The sequence below is a fragment of the Mirounga angustirostris genome, unplaced genomic scaffold (assembly GCF_029215605.1).
Source record: "Mirounga angustirostris isolate CCGP_5_RB_7025 unplaced genomic scaffold, mMirAng1.0.hap1 SCAF_2, whole genome shotgun sequence".
Classification (NCBI taxonomy): domain Eukaryota; kingdom Metazoa; phylum Chordata; class Mammalia; order Carnivora; family Phocidae; genus Mirounga; species Mirounga angustirostris.
Genome location: NW_026991710.1, coordinates 152988587 through 153011940, shown reverse-complemented (window position 1 = coordinate 153011940; position 23354 = coordinate 152988587). Strand labels below are relative to the sequence as shown.

General features: G+C 42.1%; 2 protein-coding genes across 3 annotated transcripts in view; one reads left to right on the top strand and one right to left on the bottom strand.

The window, feature by feature from the left end:
- Positions 1–16277, bottom strand: part of FBXO16 (F-box protein 16) — a 53540-nt gene extending 37263 nt beyond the window's left edge. The window contains exons 1-3 of the mRNA XM_045879340.3: positions 16012–16277; positions 11169–11304; positions 3408–3443 (exon numbers count right to left, since the gene is read on the bottom strand). Of these exons, the coding sequence (XP_045735296.1) occupies positions 3408–3443; positions 11169–11267 (135 nt within the window). The 5' untranslated portion in view covers positions 11268–11304; positions 16012–16277. The remainder of the gene's footprint in view (positions 1–3407; positions 3444–11168; positions 11305–16011) is intronic.
- Positions 16278–19897: 3620 nt separating this feature from the next.
- The window catches only part of FZD3 (frizzled class receptor 3), a 94826-nt gene continuing 91369 nt past the window's right edge, over positions 19898–23354 (top strand). Inside the window, exon 1 of one of the 2 annotated variants that reach the window (XM_045880080.3) lies at positions 19898–20037. The gene's annotated coding sequence lies outside the window, so the exon portion shown is untranslated. The remainder of the gene's footprint in view (positions 20038–23354) is intronic. The other variant, XM_064585332.1, reaches the window with a different exon arrangement.

The window sequence follows — 23354 nt, the reverse complement described above, 5'->3', positions numbered from 1 at the left end:
GAACTAGTGACCAATGAAGACAACCAAGAACATTAAGAAATAGTATTTTAGGGACACCTGGGTGACTCAGTCGTTAAGCGTCTGCCTTCGGCTCAGGTCATGATCCCAGGGTCCTGAGATTGAGCCCCACATAGGGCTCCCTGCTCCTCTCTCTCCCTCTCCCACTCTCCCTGCTTGTGTTCCTGCTCTCACTAACACTCTCTCTGTCAAAAAAAAAAAAAAAACCAAACTTAAAAAAAATAGTATTTTATATTAATCTTAGTGCAACAGACTGAATGTATCCCCCCAAAATTCATACGTTGAAACCTAACCCACAAGGTGATGGTACTAGGAGGGGGGTGCTTTGGGAGGGAGTTAGGTCAAGAGGGTGAAGCCCTCATGAATGGGATTAGTGTCCTTATAGAAGAGACCCCAGAGAGCTCCCTCTCCCCATCTGCTATGCGAGGGCACAACGAAAAGACTGCCATCTATGAACCAGAAAATGGGATATCCCCAGACACCAAATCTGCCCACGCCCTGATCTTGGACTTCCCAGCCTCTATAACGATGAGAGATAAATTTCTGTTGCTTATAAGCCACCCAGTTGATGTGTATTTTGTTATAGAAGCCCAAACTTTTCTAAGACACTTAGTTACTGAAACTCCTAGGAAAGGGCGTCCTGTCCACTGTTACATTCCAGGTCAGAGATGTTCCCTTAAGGAAAAAGCGTTGACTATATGCTTTAAAGATGGGATATTTCAAGTTGATTACACATAACAAGAGTTAAGGAATCTAAGTATAGTTTTATTTATTTATTTATTTTATTTTTATTTTTTAAATTTTATTTATTTATTTGACAGAGAGAGAAACACAGCGAGAGAGGGAACACAAGCAGGGGCAGAGGGAGAGGGAGAAGCAGACTCTCTGCTGAGCAGGGAGCCCGATGTGGGGCTCGATCCCAGGACCCTGGGATCATGACCTGAGCCGAAGGCAGACGCTTAACGACTGAGCCACCCAGGCGCCCCAGGCTTTCTTATTTTCTGATATGTGTATATCAGATTGTAATTTTTCTCTGAGTACAGCCACCCAGGCGCCCTACAGTTTTTTTTAAAAAGTAATCCTGATTTCTTTTTAAAACTAAGATATAGTTCACATGCCATATACAATTCAGTGGTTTTTAGAATAATCAGAAGGTTGTATAGCCATCACTGCTATCTAATTCCAGAACATTTTCATTATCCCCCAGAAGAAATCTTATACCCATTACCATCAATCCCCCAGCCCCTGGAAACCAGTAATCTATTTTTTTTTTTTTTAAGATTTTGTTTATTTATTTATTTGACAGAGAGAGAGAAACAGCATGAGAGGGGATAGGGTCAGAGGGAGAAGCAGGCTCCCTGCTGAGCTGGGAGCCCAATGTGGGACTCGATCCCAGGACTCCGGGATCATGACCTGAGCCGAAGGCAGTCGCTTAACCAACTGAGCCACCCAGGTGCCTGAAACCAGTAATCTATTTTGTGTCTCTATGGATTTGCCTATTCTGGACATTTCATACAAATGGGATCATATGATATTTGGCCTCTGTGTCTAGTTTCTTTCATTTAGCGTATTATTATTTATTTATTTATTTATTTATTTATTTTTTAAAGATTTTATTTATTTATTTGAGAGAGAGAGAATGAGAGACAGAGAGCATGAGAGGGAGGAAGGTCAGAGGGAGAAGCAGACTCCCTGCCGAGCAGGGAGCCCGATGCGGGACTCGATCCCGGGACTCCAGGATCATGACCTGAGCCGAAGGCAGTCGCCTAACCAACTGAGCCACCCAGGCGCCCTAGCGTATTATTTTTTAAAAAGATTTTATTTATTTATTTATTTTAAAAGATTTTATTTATTTATTTGACAGAGAGAGAGACACACAGCAAGAGAGGGAACGCAAACAGGGGGAGCGGGAGAGGGAGAAACAGGCCTCCCGCTGAGCAGGGAGCCAGATGTGGGGCTCGATCCTGGGACCCCGGGATCATGACCTGAGCTGAAGGCAGACGCTTAACAACTGAGCCACCCGGGTGCCCCAAGATTTTATTGATTTATTTGAGAGAGAGAGAGAGGGTGCACGTGCGTGCATGAGTGGGGAAGGGGCAGAGGCACAGGGAGAGGGAAAAGCAGACTCCCTGCTGAGCAGGGAGCCCAAGGTGGGGCTCCATCCCAGGACACTGAGACATTGACCTGAGCCAAAGGCAGATGCTTAACTGACTGAGCCACCCAGGTCCCAGGACCCTGGGATCATGATCTGAACCAAAGGCAGACACTTAACCGACTGAGCCACCCAGGCGCCCCTCAATTAGCGGATTATTTTTAAGGTTTATCCATGTTATAGCATGTATCAGTACTTTATTTCTTTCTCTTACCTTTTAAAATTTTCTTACCTTTTAAAAATTTTAGTAAAACATATGTAACATAAAATGTACCATTTTAACCATTTTTAAGTGTACAGTTCAAGGGCGTTAAGTACATTCATACTATTGCACAACCATCCCCCTATCCACCTCCAGAACTTTCTCATCCTCTCAAACTGAAACTCTGTACCTATTAAATAATAATTCCATATCCCTTGGTAATCTCTATTCTACTTTCTGTCTCTATGAATTTGACTACTCTAGGTACCTCATATAAATGGAATCATACAATTGTTGTCCTTTTGCGTCTGGCTTATTTCACTTAGCGTATTGCCTTCAGAGTTCATCCATATTGTAGCTTGTATCAGAATTTCCTTCCTTTTTAAGGCTGAATAATATTCCATTGTATGGATAGACCACTTTGTGTTTATCCATTCATCAGTTGATGGATATTTGGGTGTTCACACGTTTTGACTATTATGATTAATGCTGCTATTAACATTCATGTACACATTTTTGCATGACCATATATTTTCAATTCTCTTGGGTGGTAGAGACAGGTGGGGCCATAGAGGAATTTGATGAGTAGTCAACACAGCTCAGAGACTAATCATGACCCAGGGAAGGACAATGATCACTGGGACTCTGTGTCTCCTTTGAGGAAAGGGTGAGGATGCTTTCAGTTGGGTAGAGGATAGTTGTGTCTTGTTAAATAAAAGCATAAAGTTGTTACAGTTTTCCTTTGGAAATTTAAGTATAGGTAGAAGGGTATAGAAGGATGCTAAGTAGCCCAGTGGATGAACTGTGCTAGTTACCAAGCTGTCATCTCAGATCCAACTCCCCTTTATAAACCCTACTTCGTGAGAGACAGAATGCTATTTTGTGAATATAGAACTGTTATTGATACATACAGAGAGTACCAGTCAAATTTCTCAGGCAATGAGTGATCACTTATTACTTTATGTTCAAACTGAATTCTTTGGGCTCTATGATAATGTGACATAATAGAGAAGTAACTATATTTTAAATGGTTACCCATTTTCCAAGCAGAGCTCTTCTTTCTTCAAATACCTACAATAAATAAAAAGAATGGAATGATTTTATATTTCATGGTTCAAAATACCCATTATAAGAAAGATATCATTAAACTATCAATAAATAAAAATTGACAGTCTTTTCATTATACGAATCAAGTATAAAAAGACAGATTTCATTCCTGAGAGGGTACTTTGCTTATTTTTAACTTGGAGATGATATCGTTTTTCTCAGTTTATCCATGTGGAATAACTCATCTTAAAGAAAAAGCAATGCTTTTTTTAAAGGAAAGAATAAGAAAAGAATGGAATGGCAAAGTGAAACCAATTTTGGAATTTGAAAGGAGATGAAAAAACGGACAAAGGAAAAACAGGAAAGTGGGGATCCTCCCCCAAATATCAATAGTATGAGAGCCTGTGAAATTTATGAATGAGCAGCTCTGTTTTTTATATTTCGGTGTGTACACATATCATGGGTGTACATGCGCTGATATGTTTGTAGGATTAGAAATTTGTGTATGTGTACCTCTGGGCTTACAACTCAGTGTTTATCTGGATAGGCTTGTTATTATATACTAGTTAGCACAGACACCATGTCATTGTTACATCTTTACTGTAGAGTACATAGCATATTACAGGTATGCCTGTTTGCTGGATTGAATGAATCGGTTGTGATAAGGAATATCCTTACGGATGTATCGGTACAATGTGAGTGGATTTCTGTATTAGTGTAGAGATGTTTTTCTGAGCCTCAGTCATATGTGTATTTGAATGAATGAGGAAAGGAGACTGATGGGAGAATGTTTGGCAGAGGAGGGAGTTATGGAGAGAGGAAGCAAGGGAGAGTCATGGACAGATGCGAATGTCTCTCTCAATCCCACACTCAGCCCCTCTTGTCAGCTTTCAAAATTGGGATTGATGTTTTTCCCTTCCTTTTAGTGCTGCCTAAATTCTCTAGCGCTGTAAGAATGTTCCCACTTGGAGACTAGCTAAGGCTCATTTCTTCCCTTTTTATGGAGGAGGAGCTGGTTTTATGCTTTTTTTTTTTTTAAGATTTTATTTATTTATTTGACAGAGAGAGAGAGAGACAGCGAGAGAGGGAACACAAGCAGGGGGAGGGGAGAGGGAGAAGCAGGCTTCCCACGGAGCAGAGAGCCCGATGTGGGGCTCGATCCCAGGACCCCAGGATCATGACCTGAGCCAAAGGCAGACGCTTAACTGAGCCACCCAGGCACCCCTGGTTTTATGCTTCCAACAAGATAATGCTTTCCTTCCTTTTTTAGGCTCTCAAATGCTAGTTTGAAAGGGCATACAAAAGGGGGTTTGAAATAATTGGTTCAACAATAATCTCAAGGCCAGTGAAACATCAGTTTTGTTCCTGGCCATAGAATCTCCTACATTACAGGTAGACACTTTTCTCACATTAGAGAAGAAGGAAAAGGATGCCCTTCTCCCCTGCCCCCTATTAACCTTCATCTGGGCTATTAGGACCCTCAAATAATGGCACAGATAAACGTGGGATTTCTGGATGAAAATAGAAGAGAACTTATAGAATATAGAAGATTTAAAAATGTGGATTCAGATATTTCCTGAACTCTTGCCCTCTAACCAAAGCCTATCAATCATCTGTTGGTCAATCCAAGTCACCAGCACCAGCACTTCTCAGATGCCCAGGGGATCTAGCTCCTCCCAACTCATATTCCAGTTATAGCCCACGCTCCACGTGGGCTTTATAGGGTTTGCTATGGCTCTCTCATTGTCTCTGGTCATTTCATCTTCCCATGTGGATTACAACCACTTTCTCTATAATCTGTCTAGGTTGCAAGGCAGGCCCTCAATAAACAACTGCTGATTGAACAACAACAAAAAAGTTTCAAAAGTCATAGCATTTTAGAGCTAAAAGGAACCCCTAAGATCTTTTGAATTTCCTTATTTTAGAGAGGACAAGAAGAGGACCAAAGGCTTACATTTAAAAATTTTTAAAAATCACTGGTTCCAGGCTGTCTGTCCAGCTCAACTCTGTACTGGGTTCCTCACTAGAACCATGGTCTTCCCTAACCTGACTTCCAGCCATACATTTGCAATAACTGTTGGGGGAAGAAGAAAATGTTAGGTCCCAAGACCACAACCTCTTTTTAAAAGGAGGATGAGATGACCATCATGGCACCCAGTGACAATATGGGGCATTGGAAACAAAGGGGCATTGACTTGAAGAGGAGAGGAAACTTAGCGAGAAGGTAGCAGGAAAGGAATGGGGTGGGAGGTGGGGAGTGTCACTCAGGCAAAAACAGTAGTTTTTTGTTTTGTTTTTTGTTTTTTGGAGGGTGGGGAGGGGCAGAGGCAGAGGGAGAGAGAGAATCTTAAGCAGACTCCACACCCAGTGCAGAGCCCAATGTGGGGCTAGATCTCACAGGCCTGAGACCATGACCTGAGCTGAAATCAATCAGATGCTTAACCAACTAAGCCACCCAGGCGTCCCTAAAACAATAGTCTTTAGAAGCCCAATGACCAAGTCTAAGCAGGTCCAAGCAAATCCAGTTCTTACAAAGGCCACTAGACCTAAGTAGAAACTGATGGGAGTGAGGAGGGAGAGGAAAACCAATAGACAAGCTCAGATCTGGTTCTGACTCTACCCTTGTAAGAAAGAGAATTTGGGACACATTATTTGTCAGGGTCTCAGTCAGTCTTATATTCTCTGGTTTGGAGCAAGTCTTCATTCCAAAGATTTGCAATCAGGTTTGTCATCTTAAAGAGCTGGAAAACAAAGTATTGATTCAAAATAGAAATATAAAATGGATCTTCTTTCCTTGCAGAGCACTGCAGTTTGTTTATATCACAGTTTACTTGGAGCCTGCTGTTAAGTCAAAATCCTACGGTTGTTATTTTAGTCTGTTGACAGTGCAGTTACATATTTCACCATGTGACATCATTACAGTGTACGAGTGAGACATTTAGGGGCTCCTAAATTATGATTGATTAATGGCAACAAGGTGCTTTTTCTCAGAACACCTTTTAACATGTATTGTACTGTATCTCGAAAAAGAAATGTTGGTTACTTTCAATTAAAACACTAGATGGCAGGTGCGCCTGGGTGGCTCAGTTGGTTAAGCGTCTGCCTTTGGCTCAGGTTATGATCCCAGGGTCCTGGGCCAGAGCCCCATGTCGGGCTCCCTGCTCCTTGGGGAGTCTGCTTCTCCCTCTCTGCCTGCCCCTCCCTCTGCTTGCGCTCTCTCTCTCTCTCTCAGTGTGTCAAATAAATAAATAAAATCTTAAAAAAGTAAATAAAACACTAAATGGCAAAGAAATGCATACTTTAAAAACATTCTTCCTCTCAAAATTCATAATGCCCAAGTTATTTTGAAATCTGTTACGTTTGCCTATGCTGATCATGCTCTCTTTGAAGACATCTGAATTTGAATTCAATCTCTCTGCTTCAAGTCTGCTGTGAAGTTCAATTCCTGTACCCCGATGAGCACCGAGTGTTGTATGGAGGTATTGAATCACGACATTGTACACCTGAAACTAATATGACACTGTATGTTAACTAACTAGAATTTAAGTGAAAACTTAAAAAAAAAATCCTGTGACCCTTTTTAAGACTGAAATAGTTACATATTTTCTATTTTACTACAGAAATGAAGACAAAAATAAAACAGACAACAGAACCTCAAAATTATACCAATCATTGGTGACACATGCCCTATTTAGAAGTATAGAAAAAACCGTGAAATTATTGTATGGACTCCTTTTGACCAGCTCTATCCTTGGTGTCTATTTTTAATGTCTTTTACACAGACAGAATGTTAGATCTGGAAGCAACCTCTGAGGTAATCTGATCCAACATACTTATTTTATAAAGGAGGATGGTAAAGCCCAGAGAAAGTAGGTGACTTACTCAAGTCATACAGGAAATTATCATTGATCTGGAACCAGAATTTTCAATTCCCAGAATTATTGTTCTCTCTCTAATTTATATTGTTTTTAGATTGTTTTCGAATTTGGAATTTTAGAAATTGTATTGCACTATGTAAAGTAAAAAATGAAAGCTTTCTTCTAACAGGACCACTTCCCCCAATGCCATCCAACTCTTCTGGGGAAACCACTATTAATAGTTTGGTATTGGGGCACCTGGCTGGCATGTGACTCTTGATCTCAGGGTTGTGAGCTCAAGCCTCACATTGGGTGTAGAAATTACTTAAAAAAAATAGTTTGGTATACCTGTATACAAATTTTATGTGTATCTATGTACATTTATACATATACATACATGTATATACACATGCACAGATTTTAAAAAATAGTTTTACTCCAAACTGGAACCTAATGAAACCACAAAACAACTTTTTGATAAAAAATGAGAGGTCTAGGAGCACCTGGGTGGCTCAGTTGGTTAAACATCCGACTCTTGATTTCAGCTCAGGTCATGATCTTGGGGTTGTGGGATCACGCCCTGGGTGAGGCTCCTTGCTCAGCTGAGAGCCTGCTTAAGATTCCCTCTCTCCCTCTCTCTCTGCACCCCCCTCAAACCAATAAATCTTTTTAAAAAATGAGAGGTCTAAAGAACAAAATAAATATTATCTCTAGAAATTATCATTTCGAGACAAAAGCTATTAAAAAACCAAGATAAGACAATGTAATGCTGGCTGTGATGCACTGTCCAGGATTTATTCACCCACTTGGTGGGGAGTGCTGCTGGCTGTCAGCCATAAGCTTGAGAGCTCGGCTTTGTTCAAGGTCAAGCCCTTCATGGGGCAGCTAGCATCTACTGAACGGTCAGTGTAGAAGTATATTTTTTATTATTTATTTATTTATTTATTTATTTATTTATTTATTTATTTATTTATTTATTTATTTATTTAAGTAATCTCTACACCCAATGTGGGGTTCAAACTCACAACCCTGAGATCAAGAGTCAGATGTTCCACCAACTAAGCCAGCCAGGCACCCCCAGTGTAGAAGTATAAAGGCTGGTGGCTACAGGGCCAGGCCTCAAAACCCGTGGCCTTTTCTCCCTTCCCCTCCTCTCCTCCCCTCACCCACTTCTCCCTTCTTTCCCTTCCCTTCCCTGGTGCCAATCCAGAGAGCCCTCCACAATCGATGCCCTACATGCTAATCTCAGAGTCTGCTTCTCTAGTAAGCCAACCTGCAACAGGCAATCAAGATACTTTTTTTTCTCCCTAGCTGCTAAATCGATCAAGACTTCGAATTTTTCAAAGAAAATCTCTGAAATCAAGGCATCCAACAAATAGGTATTTCAATTCAAGTCACTTTTTTGCATATGTGTAGAGCCTTCACAATTCTAGGAGAAAACAGATTTCAAAACTAAACACCGAAGTTTTTTTTAGGGGGAGGGGGGCAAAGCAGAGAAGCTGTTATATAAACTGTTGGAGTGCCAAGAACACTTACAAACAGGTGCTCAATAAACAGTTGTTGAGCTGAATATAAAGGGCTTTCAACAGACTTGGTTGTGTTCAGGGCCAGATGAAGGCCAGACGTCTGTCTCTCATTCTCTGCCTTTCCTTTTGTTTCTCCTGGCCCCTCCTCTTATTCTATGTCTCATTCTTCTTTCCTCACTTCTTTTATCTTTTCCTTTCAATCTCTCTCCCTTTTATTTCTCACTATTCTGATCGCTACACTCGCTGCTCTCTCTCTCCCCAGATTGCTCGTGTTTCACATCAGAGGAGTAGAACAGGAAAGTACTGAACAGGAGGGGTAGGGACTGATGCTCTTGTTTTCCCAGGGTGATTAGCATATCTGTTCGGTGTAGAGGCAAAGGGTCAAATCCAGACTAAGAAGGAGGGATGGAGGGACTAGAAGAGGAGCCTCAGTGAAGGAGGTCCCAGGGAGGGTGGCTGAACCCTGACTCTATCTTTTGTGCCTCAGGAACTCTATCAGGCACTGGAAATATAGAGAGAAGAGACAGAATCTCAACTCTTAACACATTACAGTCGAGGGGGAAAGTGGGTAAACAGTGATGAGAGCAAAGAGAAGCAAGCCGGAGAAGGCTTTCCAAAGAAAATGACATTTGAGTTAGCTCTTAGGGGAGGCAACAAGGGGAACAAAGGAGTGGAGGTGTGAGAGATTATGGCTCATCTGGAGGCCACTTAGTTGTTCCGGACCTAGGATGGGAGGAAAGCAGTGGCAGGGTTTGGAATTAAAAGGCTGGCTGAGGTCAACTTACAAAAGGTCCCCTGTGCTAGGTGTAGAGGTTTGGAATTTACTCTTTGGAGCAGAGTCTGTTATCAATTTCTCATGAAAGGATTAGCTTGGTATTTTATTTTTTTTATTCTATTTCTTCTTTTTTTAGTTTGGTATTTTAGAAAAATCACTCTGGGACCAGAATAGAAGATGGACTGGTAGGGATAGAGGCAGTGAAACCAGTTAGGGGTTATAGCGGTGCATCGGGCAAAGGGTAATGATGGTGTGAACCGACAATGTGAAGCTGGAGGCATATAGATGAATGAAGGAAAGGGGCCCAGATGAAGAGGAAGACTTCTAGAACTTGAAAATGAATTGGATGTGGAAGTGAGGGGGTGCTGGTAGACACACCTTCCTGAGCCTCCTTCTCATACTCCTAAATGTCTTGGAATGCCAAGAGTGCTAGGTGTCCATTGCTTTTTCCTTGGGCCATTTCTTGCCTTGGAGCAAGGCAACCTTGGGTAATGAGGTACTATCTCCCTTTGGGACCAAGAGCAGGCTCTTACTGCTTACTATAAAAGCAAAGGATTCCCTGCGCTCACTGTTCCTCAGTTGTGATGCAAACCCATGGTGTATGTAGTATTTTTCTGGGCCTTCTGGAGTCTTGTGGGACAAGGTAGGCAAAGAGGACCAATGCAAATATGATGCTCCTGCCGCTTGCTGCACGGTGAGTAACAAAGATTTTTGTCTCTGATTCAAGAATCTTGTGTTTTCCTATGAAACAGTAGTGTCTCCTATGCCATAAGTAACAGGCTAAGTTATTAGCTTGTAAATTGGGGAAAACCAACCCAGAGCTGGCAGGGAGAAGGATAATTTCTGGCTTGAGTGACTTGGTGTCAAGTGGTGCCTTTTACCAGGAGGAGGAACTGGTATGTAGGAGCAAGATAATGAAGTCAGTCTTACTGATGTTGTTTTTTACTGACAACTAGGTATGGTCCTTATAATAGGTATTGATAATAGGAGTTCACTGACCTGTTGGTAACTTCTGCTCCCAACTGAAGCAGGAATAGAAATCCCCAGAGGCTAGCCAATCACACCCCAGCATGACACTCAGCTTCCCACCTCTGCGATCCTTTGGTGTATTCTGTTAGTGCTTTCCCAGAATGCAGGTAGGAAATAAACTTCTTAGGAGAAGCCGAGTAATGCGAGTAATCAGTTGAGACTTACTCATTTTATTTGGTTAAATGGGAAGCATTATCCAGTAACTGCAACTCTAGCAAGAAAATTTTTTCTGGGAACTCCTCACAGACTACCTTCTCCTCTCTCATTCCTGGTGGTTCCAGCAGAGAACCAGTGATGGAAGAAAAAAGGCATTTGGGATGAGAGAGAGAGGAGGAGTGACAGTAGACGAAAGAACAAATCTAAGACATTTTCATCATGGGCAGGGATTCTGTCTACTGCAAGGGCTCAATAAAAGTTTTTGAAAAAATTCTCCATTTGCTTTTTATTGTAACCCATTACACAATCCTAAACAATTCCTGTTCATATTTTGATAACTAAGATTTTAATACTTTTTTTTTTTTAAGGCACGGATGCAACTGATAAAATAGCTCTGGTCACTTACCCGGTCATTCAAAAGCTGATGGTTTAGAGGTGTCCAGGTACTCATCTTTGTCTGCATTTTGGGACCATCTATGCTTTTTGGAGGTGCAAATGCCATCATGAAATAACGGACTATTCTTCCATAAGAAAAACCATACCTATCAGAAGAAATGAATCTTCAGAATACTAAAAATACTAACACCATACCATCTTTTAGTACATTGAGATAGAGAACTGGGGGGGGGGGGGCGGGGAGAACATTTACTGGGAGAATTTTACAGGTCAGGCACTTTATACGCATGCTCAATTAAAGCTCATAACAATCTGGTGAGGTAGTGGGTTTCAGCTCATTTTATAGATGAAGAAAATGAGGCTCATTGACATTACACACCCTGCCTAACTTTATACAGACAGTAGGTTGTGGAACTAGAAATCAGATCAGGTCTATTTAAATCACTCTTAGCTAAGAACATACCCTAATGGCCAGAAAGAAGTCTTTTAATTTATAAAATCATAGTGCAATAGAAAGCACTCCATCCTGGTCCCTTGTGTCTTTCTTCCTCCCCCCTTTGTGATATCTAAGTAACAAGGGTTCTAGCTTGATATCATATTTAAGAAGTAGAATGATGTAATGGACAAAGCCAAGCCTTAGAGATGGACAGATTTGAGTTTACCGGGGGAAATGTGCTGTTTTTAGGTGCCCAGTATAGGTTTACATTCATTTGATTAAAACATTTTAATTTCCATGAAGAATTACTTTCCCCTCATTGTTTAGAATCTGTGGGTTGGTTAATCAAGGTGGCCTCACCTTCTCCAGCTAAGACCTGGTCATGAGACCAAGCTAGGCCAGTTGGACTGACGCTAGCTCATCCTAAACTTGACAGCTGAGGTGGTTGTTCACAATAGCATCGATGCTCTGTTAAGTTGCTTCTGCTGCCTCACCCCTCAGAAGCCCCTTGTCCTTTCTTGCCCATTTTTTGTGAGCCACCTGATATCCTTGCAGTAAATTTCTTCTTTTCGCTTACTTACATTGCAAATATTATATTTGCTTACATTAAAAAATTACAAAACTTTTTACCTTTATACAGGTTTGATCCTGGCTTTAAAACTTACTAGCTATATAATGTTTTGCAAATTATTCAGTCTATCTGAGCATTCAATCTATCTGCATCTACTTTCAACCACTGTTTCAAAGATAGGAGAAAATGGGTCCAGCAGAGTGCCTGACAAATGGGCAGTCTCAGTAACTAGTAACTTTCCTGCAGTCTTTCTTAGAACTTTACAGAGTGCCTCAAAACTTATCAGAGGGGGGCACCTGGGTAGTTCAGTTGGTTGAGCATCTGCCTTCAGCTCAGGTCATGATCTCAGGGTCAAGCTCCCTGCTCAGTGGAGAGTCTGCTTCTCCCTCTCCTTCTACCCCTCTCTCTGCTCATGCTCTCTCTCTCTCTCAAATAAATAAATAAAATAGTAAAAAAACTATTAGAGGGCCATAGCAAAATATTTTAAGGTGGAAAACATTTAAAGCAGATTGAGGATAGTTTCAATATTACATCCTCAGAGTTTCTGCTTGCTTCTGCCTTCCTTCCTCTCTGAAGGTGGGTTTCATATCAGAAGGTGGTAGTGGTGACTGAGAGAGCCAGGGCTTGCCTGCATGATCTATGGGCTCCAAAAATTACTCTACAGAAGCAAAGATTGGACAATTAAAAAAAAAAACACATTACTTTTTGGCTGATATGGGATTCCCCCAAAAGCTAGATCTGAAATCTTTGAGGCTCTCCCTTGACAGGTAATATTCGCTCTCAGGTTTGAGTTATAGCTGAAGATAAAGCCAATGTCTGAAAACCACAGGGGCATCATTACACAATCCTTCTTGGTAGTTGCCTACTGCCACCAAACCACTGGTATAAAGTGGACTCACATCAGCACTCACGTTCTTCCCAACCTCTAACACCTAATTATCTGAGTCACACATGTTTAGCCAAATTGCAAAAGGCATAAGAAATTATTTCATTACAGTATTATTAATTGGCAGCTATAAAAGTACGTGTGAGTGGGCAAATTATAGATACAAAGCATGGTCTCTGAGCCTAGATCTGCCCAGTTAAAAATCATGTTATTTCTTTTTTTTTTTTTATTGTTCTTATTTATGTCTGATCTTTCCTCTCTTTAAACCAGTTGTTTTTAATCTTTTTTTTTTGAGGGCCATAAAACTCTTCGAGAACATGATGAAAGCTATGAATCCTTTCCCTACAAAACTGCACATGAACATAAAATTTTGCTTACCCCAGGTGAAAAACTCCCGCTATAAGCTGAGAACTTTCTAGTTTGTGGAGGAAACAAGCTAGGCACAATTTCTGAATTAAGACAAAGTAGCTTCTCTTGGGCTTTCCTAAGGCCCTGCACTGGATGTTTTCTTTTTCCTGGTTCCTAACAGTTAGAAATTATTTGAATTAGACTTTCTTCAATCAGCTTGGTTTTCAGGGGGTGGGGCTGGCCAAGAGAAACAGCCCTCTTGGTAATACAGTCCTGCTGAAGCATTCAAATGTGGTTATCCTGCCCTTGCTTTCGTCATTATCCTTTTGTGGTTTTTTCCTCCTCCTTCCCTTCCAGAAGATGGGCACTGTACATATCTGCATGCACACACATGTTCACGGCATAAACACTCAGGACGACTACAAAGACAGACATTTTTATATAACATACACAAGAAAGAACTGTCCCCACTCTGTCAACAAGACAAAGCAAGTTGTCTTCCTCTCCTTCCACATATAAGCTTGCTGTTGTTTTTGGTGTGACCTCTTTCCACCTTAGTGGCTGTCTTTGAATGTTGATCTTTAATTTTTCTCTGAATGAAATGGAAGAAAGGGGTGCCTGGGTGGCTCAGTCGGTTGAATGTCTGCCTTCGGCCCGGGTCACGATCCCGGGGTCCTGGGATCGAGCCCCGCATAGGGCTCTCTGCTTAGTGGGGGGTCTGGTTCTCCCTCTGCTCCTCACCCCACTCGTGCTCTGTCTCTCATAAATAAATAAAATCTTAAAAAAATATAAAAAATATTTTAAAAAGAAAAGGAAGAAAGAGGGTCTTTGGCCCTAATCCTCAATGTATGGTTCTAGTTCCACAACTAGGATGGGTCCTCTGGTAAAGTTTCAATGGTCACAAACCTCCAATCCCATTTTCTGAGCCATTCCTCACACTGCAACCATTATTTGACTTTACTAAGGACCTATTAGTCCTGTGTCAGGGGGTACAAAGATAAGAGTCTCTGCTTTAATAGAGCATGCAGTCTACTGTTAGAGAGGGGTTTTTTTTTTTTTTTGCAAAAAAATGTATATACTTACAGTGTACAACTTAATATTTTGATATATGTATACATTGTGAAATGATTACAATCGAAGTATTTAACACATCCATCACCTCCCATAGTTACCATTTGTGTGTGTGTGTATGGGTGTGGTGAGAACACTTGGGAACTACTCTCTTACTAGTTTTCAAGTATAAAACATATTATTACTAATTATAGTCACCATGCAGGACATTAGATCTCCAGAACTTACTCATCTTATAACTGAAAGTTTGTACCCTTGGATCAATGTCTCCCCATTTCCCTCACCCCACAGCCTCTGGTAACCACCATTCTACTAAGGGAAATATTTTTTTTTTTTAAAGATTTTATTTATTTGAGACAGAGAGAATGAGAGAGAGAGAGCACATGAGAGGGGGGAGGGTCAGAGGCAGAAGCAGGCTCCCTGCCGAGCAGGGAGCCCGTTGCAGGACTCGATCCAGGGACTCCAGGATCATGACCTGAGCCGAAGGCAGTCGCTTAACCAACTGAGCCACCCAGGCGCCCTAAGGGAAATATTTTTTAAAAGACCAGTTGAGGGGCACCTGGGTGGTTCAGTGGGTTAAGCATCTGATCCCAGGGTCCTGGAATGTAGCCCAAGTTGGGCTCTCTGCTCGGCGGGGTGTCTGCTTCTTCCTCTCCCTCTGCCTGCTGCTTCCCCTGCCTGTGCATGCTCTCTCTCTCTTTCAAATAAATTAATAAAATCTTAAAAGAAAAAAAGACCAGTTGATTGTGTCACTTTTCAGCTCAAAAACCTTCAGAGGCTCTCTGATGGCTACAACATAATCAGAGTCCTTAGCATGGAAGTCTAGGTCCACTATGAATTTACCTCAATCTACCTTTTCAGCCTCATCCCCTGCTCTCTCCCTTCATGCACTATCTGCCCAGACACACTGAACTTTGGTACAAAACAACTAGTACAGAACTCTGATGCTTCTTTCCTCATGTGGTTTTCTTACATTGCTCACGTGAATCCTAATCCCACTGCTACATAATTGGTGCTCAAATATTTGTCAAATCAACTGAATGAATGAATACAATAGTGGAGAAGAAGCAGTTTAAAGATTAAAACTAATAGAAATGTAGGATAAAACTCACAACATTATGAACTGAGCACTGGAATTAAACTCAGGACTATCGGGTTTTTATTTGGAATTTACAGAGCAGAATAGGATTGAGTTTCTCTGCCAACACACATTGTACATTGCAGGATCATCAGAGAAGGAAATGATATCATCGTGAAACAAGGTATGGTTAGATTTAAATACAAATTCATCTTATATTCAACTAGTTAGAAACAAAGCAAAAGCTACACTAAAGACAAAGAGCTAGTGTTTGATAGGCACAGAAATAAACTGTTGTTGTTAATTTCGTAAGTATGAAGCATCTGGCACTTTAACTGCCCTTGACACGGAGCAAAACGTCATCCCCAGGAGCACTAACAAGGTTTCCGAGAGGCCCAGGAGGATCTCAGAGTGGAGCTCTGAAGAGTCTCCATCCTTCTCAGGCACTGCCCACTGCTCTCACCTCTTTCAGCTCACCGCCCTCTTCAAGCCTCAAGCGCTGGTGTTGCCATGGCAGCCTTTTCTTTGCCTCTGTCCAGCCCCCACCCTTCTTCCAGTAATCCAATCACCACCCATAAATCCTTTCGCTGGCATCCGGGGTCTCTTAGGCAACAATGTGTGGTCTCTTGATTGGCCAAGAGATTCGGGAGGGCTGGCTCCAAAATTCGGCACACGGATAATCGTAAGAAGCCCGAGCGCCAAGAGGGTGGAAGGGGCTGCAATCTCCCAGTATAACGCTGGGAGAAAGATGTGGCCAACCCTAACACAAGCAGCACTGACAGGCACTCAAGACATATTTGTGTTCCAACTGAGGGCAACCTACTGAGCATGCCCAATTATAGTTCTCTGGTCATTCCGGGGCTCCGAAATGTAAACTCCACTTTTCCGGGTTTTAAGAGTGGCCAACAGGTAAAACGGGGTAGGAGGAAAAAGAACAGGCCGCTGGTTCAGTGGAAGAATAGCACCTGCAACCGGAAGTGGAAGGACGTGGGAAAATTGCCCAACACACAAACTCACAAATGATTCAACATGAATTTCAACGGGAATTCAGGATGACTGACAGATACACCAGGGAACCAGCAGATGGCATGGCTTAATAAGAATAACTACAAATTTGGGAAATTTTACAGTCCGGTCTAATTTAATTAAATTTCTTGAGCACCCACCATGTAATAATAAGGGGCAGAGTGAGAACACAAGGATAAAAAAGATCTAATGAGAAAGACTGGAAAATGCAGTGTGTAAATAACAAATATAAGGCCCACATTGATAACTGTTGTGATAGAACTATAAACACGTGCTGGAGAACAACCAAAAATTCAAAATTCCAGACGGAGCTACTTCGGTAAATACAAAGCAGTTCCTATGGGCAGCAGGTAACAACAAAAAGACAAAACAAAAACCCCCCAAACCTTCACTATCTTATGCTTCCTAAAGTAGGTAAGAATATGCTCTCGTCCAACTTAAACAAATGTAAACCTATGTTTGTATTGTTCCATAGTTTTGAAATAGGCAGCATTTGTATATCTCCAACTTGAAATAGAAGAGTGAAGCTCATAGAGATTGTTGCTTCCCTTGAGTTAACAAAGGATCTGTAAGTGGCCAAATTGAAATTAGAACCTAGGTTGTCTGAATTCCAGCCTAGTGGTTTTTCCACATGATCAGGTTGTATGTAAATGAATAAACAAAGCCTTTGGTGGGGGGTAGGGGTCTGGGGGAGGCAGTCGACGCAATACTAAATTACCATGTACAGTATTACCAGTTAACATTTATGGTTTCAAAACGGGTTCATCTAGAAAGAGACCAGTTTTAACAACATGCTATGTCTCTCTGTGAAGTTCCCACTCATTAAAAACTTTCTATTGGTGGTTACAACATGGAATGAGAGAGAGATGGGATAAAAGAAACCATTTCACTTTATCCCTGTTGAATTTGCATAATTTTATACCTGAAAATAAGCTCCCTGTCGACTGTCCTCTCAACCAGCACCCTCTGGGCATCTGCTTATCCAGCACCTCATCTGTCTAACTGCAGATGCTCCCTTCCCCTCTGACCTCAATGACATCAGTCAGGCTATGTTCATAGTGAACACACCAGCTCAATGTCTGAAATACTTCAACATTACTTCAAACATAGATAAATTTAGAGACTACATTAAGAAACACCCTTGTATCCCCACCAAAAATTTTAAAAATATTAACATTGTTGCTTCATGTGTGTGATTTTGTATACTTTACAGATCTGATTCCCCTCTCTGCCTGTCTAGAGGCAACCACTATCTATGAAATTGGTGTGTAGCCTACTTGTCCATTTTTTATGCTTTTTACATGTAAGCATAAACAATATGGCTAGATGTTTTTAAAGAGATACAATAATTTACGTATCTTGTAGTTTGCTTTTTTAAAAATATTTTATTTATTTATTTGACAGAGGGAGAGAGACAGTGAGAGAGGGAACACGAGCAGGGGGAGTGGGAGAGGAAGAAGCAGGCCTCCTGCTGAGCAGGCTGGGCTTGATCCTGAGCCTAAGGCAGATGCCTAACGACTGAGCAGGCGTCTCTAGTTCGCTTTTTTCAATGTTATATTTTTGAGATTTAATCATGTTGATACATGCAGTGATAATTTCTACATCACTCCCACCTTCCCATTAGGGGTATGATATGTCCTATGCCTGACAGTTTTCATGGGATGGTGTGTAAATTGCATAAAAATACATTAGCTGCACGTCTTCAGAGGTTCTGCAGGTACAAAGGATCTGGAAATACATGAAGCAAGCACACACAGATTTTCACATACACAATTTGCCTACTCACTCACCCTCAGAAAAGGCAGTGTTGCCTCAACAGGACATACTGACTTGCTTAGAATCAGCTGAAGGATCTGTATTACTTAAAAAAAAAACCAACTATTACTGCTCAAATATTTACTAAGAAAATTGAAATGTCACTTCAGATCTCATTTATTATGCTTTCCCCCATAGCTCACCATCTGATGTTAAACTATATTTATGACTGTCTAAGCTCAATACTCATTATTTATTTATTTAACACTTGAGTGCCTTTTAAAAATTGTGGTAAAATACACTTCACATAAAATTTACCATTTTAACCATTGTTTAAGTGTACAGTTGAGTAGTGGCAAGTATATTCACATTGTTGTGCAACAGGATCAATATTACTTTAAGACCCATGTGCTATCAACAGAACAAAATGATGCCTGTGACGTCTAGCTTGCAAAGGGAGGAAAAGGAAGCGAAAGGTAGGTAAAACAGCATAGTAAAAAGGACAGCCTTGGCTTTGAATGAATCCGGACTCCTATTAAAACTCTGAAATAATGCAATATATGTTAAGGAAAACAAAAAAAAGGAAGAAAAAGAAGAAGATAGCAGGAGGGGAAGAATGAAGGGGGGGAAATCGGAGGGGGAGACGAACCATGAGAGACGATGGACTCTGAAAAACAAACTGAGGGTTCTGGAGGGGAGGGGGTGGGAGGATGGGTTAGCCTGGTGGTGGGTATTGAGGAGGGCACATTCTGCATGGAGCACTGGGTGTTACGCACAAACAATGAATCATGGAACACTACATCTAAAACTAATGATGTAATGTATGGGGATTAACATAACAATAAAAAATTAAAAAAGAAAAAAAAAGCTGCGTGACTCTGGGTAAGTCATTTAACCTTTCTAAGCGTTCTTTTCCTCGTCTGAAAAATGAGAGATTGGGTTTAGATGATCTTTAAGAACTCTTTCAGCTCTGAAATGATTTATGTAGAAGAGAAGGGAAACATTTTCTACGGAGAAAAAGATGGGGGAATGCTACCAATAACCACAAGCTCCACCTGTGCACTAAGGTGTTGGCCACGCGGATATAAACTGTTCCCAGGCAGCTATCCAGTCTGCTCTGTTGTTTAAGCGTGAAGCTCTGCAACAGGCCAGATGCTTCCTCCTATCTGCACCCAGTGCCACCCTCAACATCTGTAACCTTACTCTTGACAACTCCAGTTCCCGGGGGTCCCTAGGTCAGCACACTCGTTCTCAGAACAGGTTTTGGCGGTCTTGCAGTAACAGCATCCCGGGCTTGGGTGATGAGAGTCGCCGCGCTTTCTCAGCAGGGCAGGGAGGGCTTTTGCAAAGAGGACTGAGTGCATTTAAGAAAAACGTTTCCAGAGTTCGAAAGCCCTCCGCCGGAGCAGGACAGGGCAAGGCGTCACCCGAAGCACGAGGTAGAGAACAACCCAGCCCAGAGAGCAGGTACCTCTCAGCGGGGCTCAAAATGGGAGCGTTCGGTCGAGTGTGCGCAGCGCGCCTGCGTCGTGCGTGCGCGCGCGGGCGCGCTCGCTCCCCGGGCCGCGCGCCCCGACGCTCCCGAAAGCTCGCGTTCGCTCCGAGGCGGCGCGCGCTGTTGGTCCTCGCTGCTCCGTTTACCTGAGAGACCCGTGGGCGCCCCGGGCCGGCGCTGCAGCCCCCTTGGAGCCCGGCCCCGAGGTGTGAGGTGAGCGACGAGGCGTGCGGCTCCCCGTCCGGCTTAGCTGGAAAAGGGCGCGGGCAGTGTGGGGAATGAGGAGGTGCCGCCGCGGCTGCCCGCTCCTCTGCCTAACCCTGTGCTGAGGAGCCACCAGCAGCTCCGGCACCTCCTCCTCAGGGATCGTTATTCTCGTCGCGGCCAAAACAAAAGCCTTCGGCGCCAGGCTGTGGCGGGGTGTCGGAGGGGCTCCTCGGGACCCACGGCGGGCCGAAGGGGTGCGGAGGAGCCGAGTTTGGGGTGCGGGCTGAGGTGGGCAAATGCTCGGGAGATTATTAACCCTCTGCATCCTAAGCCCGCGCCGGGCAACCTGTGCGAGTGTGGACCGCGGCTCCCTCTCCGCCACCCCCGGCCCGAACCCTGGGCGGAGGAGGGTGTCTGGGATGGGCGCCCACTGTGTGGGTCGGCGCCGCGGGGGCGCGTGGCGCTCCTCGCTCGCGGGAGCGTGGGTGGAGGACGCGGTGGCAGCGGCGGCGGGGGGGAGGACAATGCATCTAGGGCTCCGGCGCCTCGGGCGCTTGGGGCCGGCCCGAGACCCACGTTAGAATTGCCCCTTGACTAGATGTTGTTTTAGCATTTGGCCGACCTTTTATTTCCAACGCTTAAAAGTTGTCCCCTCCATCCCATCAGTTTCCAAAGTCTGCACTCCCTCCCAAATGCTTCCCCCAGCTGCCCTCTTTTATGCTCATGTGTATTTGCCGTGACGGTACTGCTGGGTAATTAATAGATGGCCTCTCAAATAAAGGTGCTGTAAAAACATTTCAAGACATTTTAACATCTTCCCAGAAGCTCGTTAAATCTCAGGAGTCTTGGAGTTAGGTGCCTCCTTGTAGGAGAAAGAGGGCTTTTTTTTTTTTTTCTTTTCTTCCTTTTTTTTAGAACAAAAGCGCATGCCATTAATTTAGGTATGGGATAGATTGGAAGTTGAAAAGTATCTATCCAATAAAGGAGGTCCAATTTTTTGCCCAGAATTAAAATGAAATTTTGAATTTTGGTTCCTTTCTGAATTTGGGCAGATGCAGCATCAGAGCAGACCAACAGCTATAAAAATGACTGCTGTATAAAAGTATCCAAACAAAATCTTATTTTATAAAAGTAGTTTTGATAGACTGTAACGTTTATTTGCGGGAATTGGGTTACTTTGCAAAGCCAATACCGCAAGAGCAAGGAAACAAAGACCTGAATGACATGAGGGATGTTACCTCCCTCTTCAACCTTCTTTTAGTCTTCAGTGGTGTGCTGACAGTCTAAGGAATAGATAAATCCTTAGTTCTGTTATTAAGAAGCAAGATAATGCTTCCCATCCATACTTTCAAGCAAATCAATACTCTCTTTTTTTCTCCAGGAAAAAAAAAGGGGGTGGGGGCATTTACATGAACTACCAAGCCACAGCATAAGGGTAAAAAGATTCAGAGTTAGGGAAAGTAGGAAAGCTTAATGGGTGGGCTTGAAGGGATGGAGTTGAAGATAAAATATAATTAAGATGCAGCCCTTCTCTTACCCTCTTGCCTTTTATTTAGTGAAATGTTCCTCCTCTACCCACCAAATGTTTTGAAACTATCAGGAGAATAAGTAAATAATAAAATCTACCATCCTGCCTTCTCTTTCCTACTATTTTTTTTTTTTAAATCTCATCCACTTACTAATACTCTCTACCTCTACACTTCTCCCGAATCTATAACTGTCCCATTAATAGTAGAAGAAATGACTGTTGTCTCTTTCATTCTTTTCCCCATCTTAGCCACTATATTTTTTTGGGCTTTATTTTGTGCTTTGAACATTTAGGTAGATTTTTCTTGGGAGTTCCACGATTGAGGTATTTGAAGTAGGGAAGGTTGAGAGGAATTTAATAAAGTGCACATTCTTCCTGTGTATAGTACAGTGTGGAAGGCTTTGTCATTGGGGAAGGAGAAAGGAGTTTTTCACTCATAATAAGTCCTCTGTTTCCCACTTCAGGAAAAATTCTCTACCCATCTTAAATTTCATATTAGTTTGTTAGTAAAACTATAAGATTGTATACTCAAAAGTAATTCTGAGCATATTAGTTTGTTGATGTTAGGCTTCTGTTGACTTTATTTTCTTTAGGAAATGTGTTAGGAGACAGTTCTTACATCTTTACCTTTCACAGAGGAGAGTGATGTTGGCCTCATGTTTTATTTATTTATTTTTTAACTCCTAAAACTCTAGAACTGTGGCTGCTTAAACCTGTAGCTGCTGACGAAAAGAGCAATAATGCAAATAAAAAGAATGATTTGGAAAATGTCTGTTGAAGAAATTATTCAATATAGATTTGAGGAAAGAGTAACAACTCTTTACTGGCTAGGAAGGAGTTTTAACTGATGATTGCATCAAATGCTTTTCACTTCATTATCCTGAGAACTATTGACACTTTTGCTGGATCCAAGGAATGAAGTATATAACTAGGCTACTGGGGGCGCCTGGGTGGCTCAGTTGGTTGGGCAGCTGCCTTCGGCTCGGGTCGTGGTCCCAGGGTCCTGGGATCGAGCCCCGCATCGAGCCCCCTGCTCGGCAGGGAGCCTGCTTCTCCCTCTCCCTCTGTCTGCCGCTCTGCCTACTTGTGTTCTCTCTCTATCTCTGTTAAATAAATAAATAAAAATCTTAAAAAAAAAAAAAAACTAGGCTAGTGAGCTTAAAAAAAAAATCCTGGTTTCTAAATTTTATCTCACTGAAATAATTTTATAGTCAAAGCATACAAACCCTGCTAAGGGAAAAAGTTGGGCTTGATATTAGGGGGTTTTCTGATGAGTAGATCTTAATTGGAAGGGGAAACTGGGCTGGAATTTCAATCAATTTTTTTTTTGTTTGTTCAGAATCTGGCCATCTTTTAACTTTCCATTTTGTTTTTTTGAAGATTTTATTTTGTAAAGTAATCCCTACACCCAGCGTGGGGCTCTAACTCACAACTCCAAAATTAAGAGTCACGTGCTCCACCCACTGAGCCAGCAAGATGCCCCATTAACTTTCCATTTTTCTTTTCAGGTTAGTTTTAAAAGATCTTCTGCTTTCTTTAGTCTTAAAAGTAAATTTTAATTTGTAAAATGGACTGGATTTTGATCCAGTCATTGATGCCTATCATTCATTTTAATTTTGAACGTAGATGTGTTTGTTTTTCCTGTTTGGTTTTTTTAAGCCCTATCATCACTCAGCACATTGGATGTTTAGGTTATTTGTGGAAATAGGTAGATGCCCAGATGGACTTTAAAAATTAGATGAAATAGAGCAGAAAAGAGATCCTCATTCAGAGATTAATAGGAATCTAAGCCCTA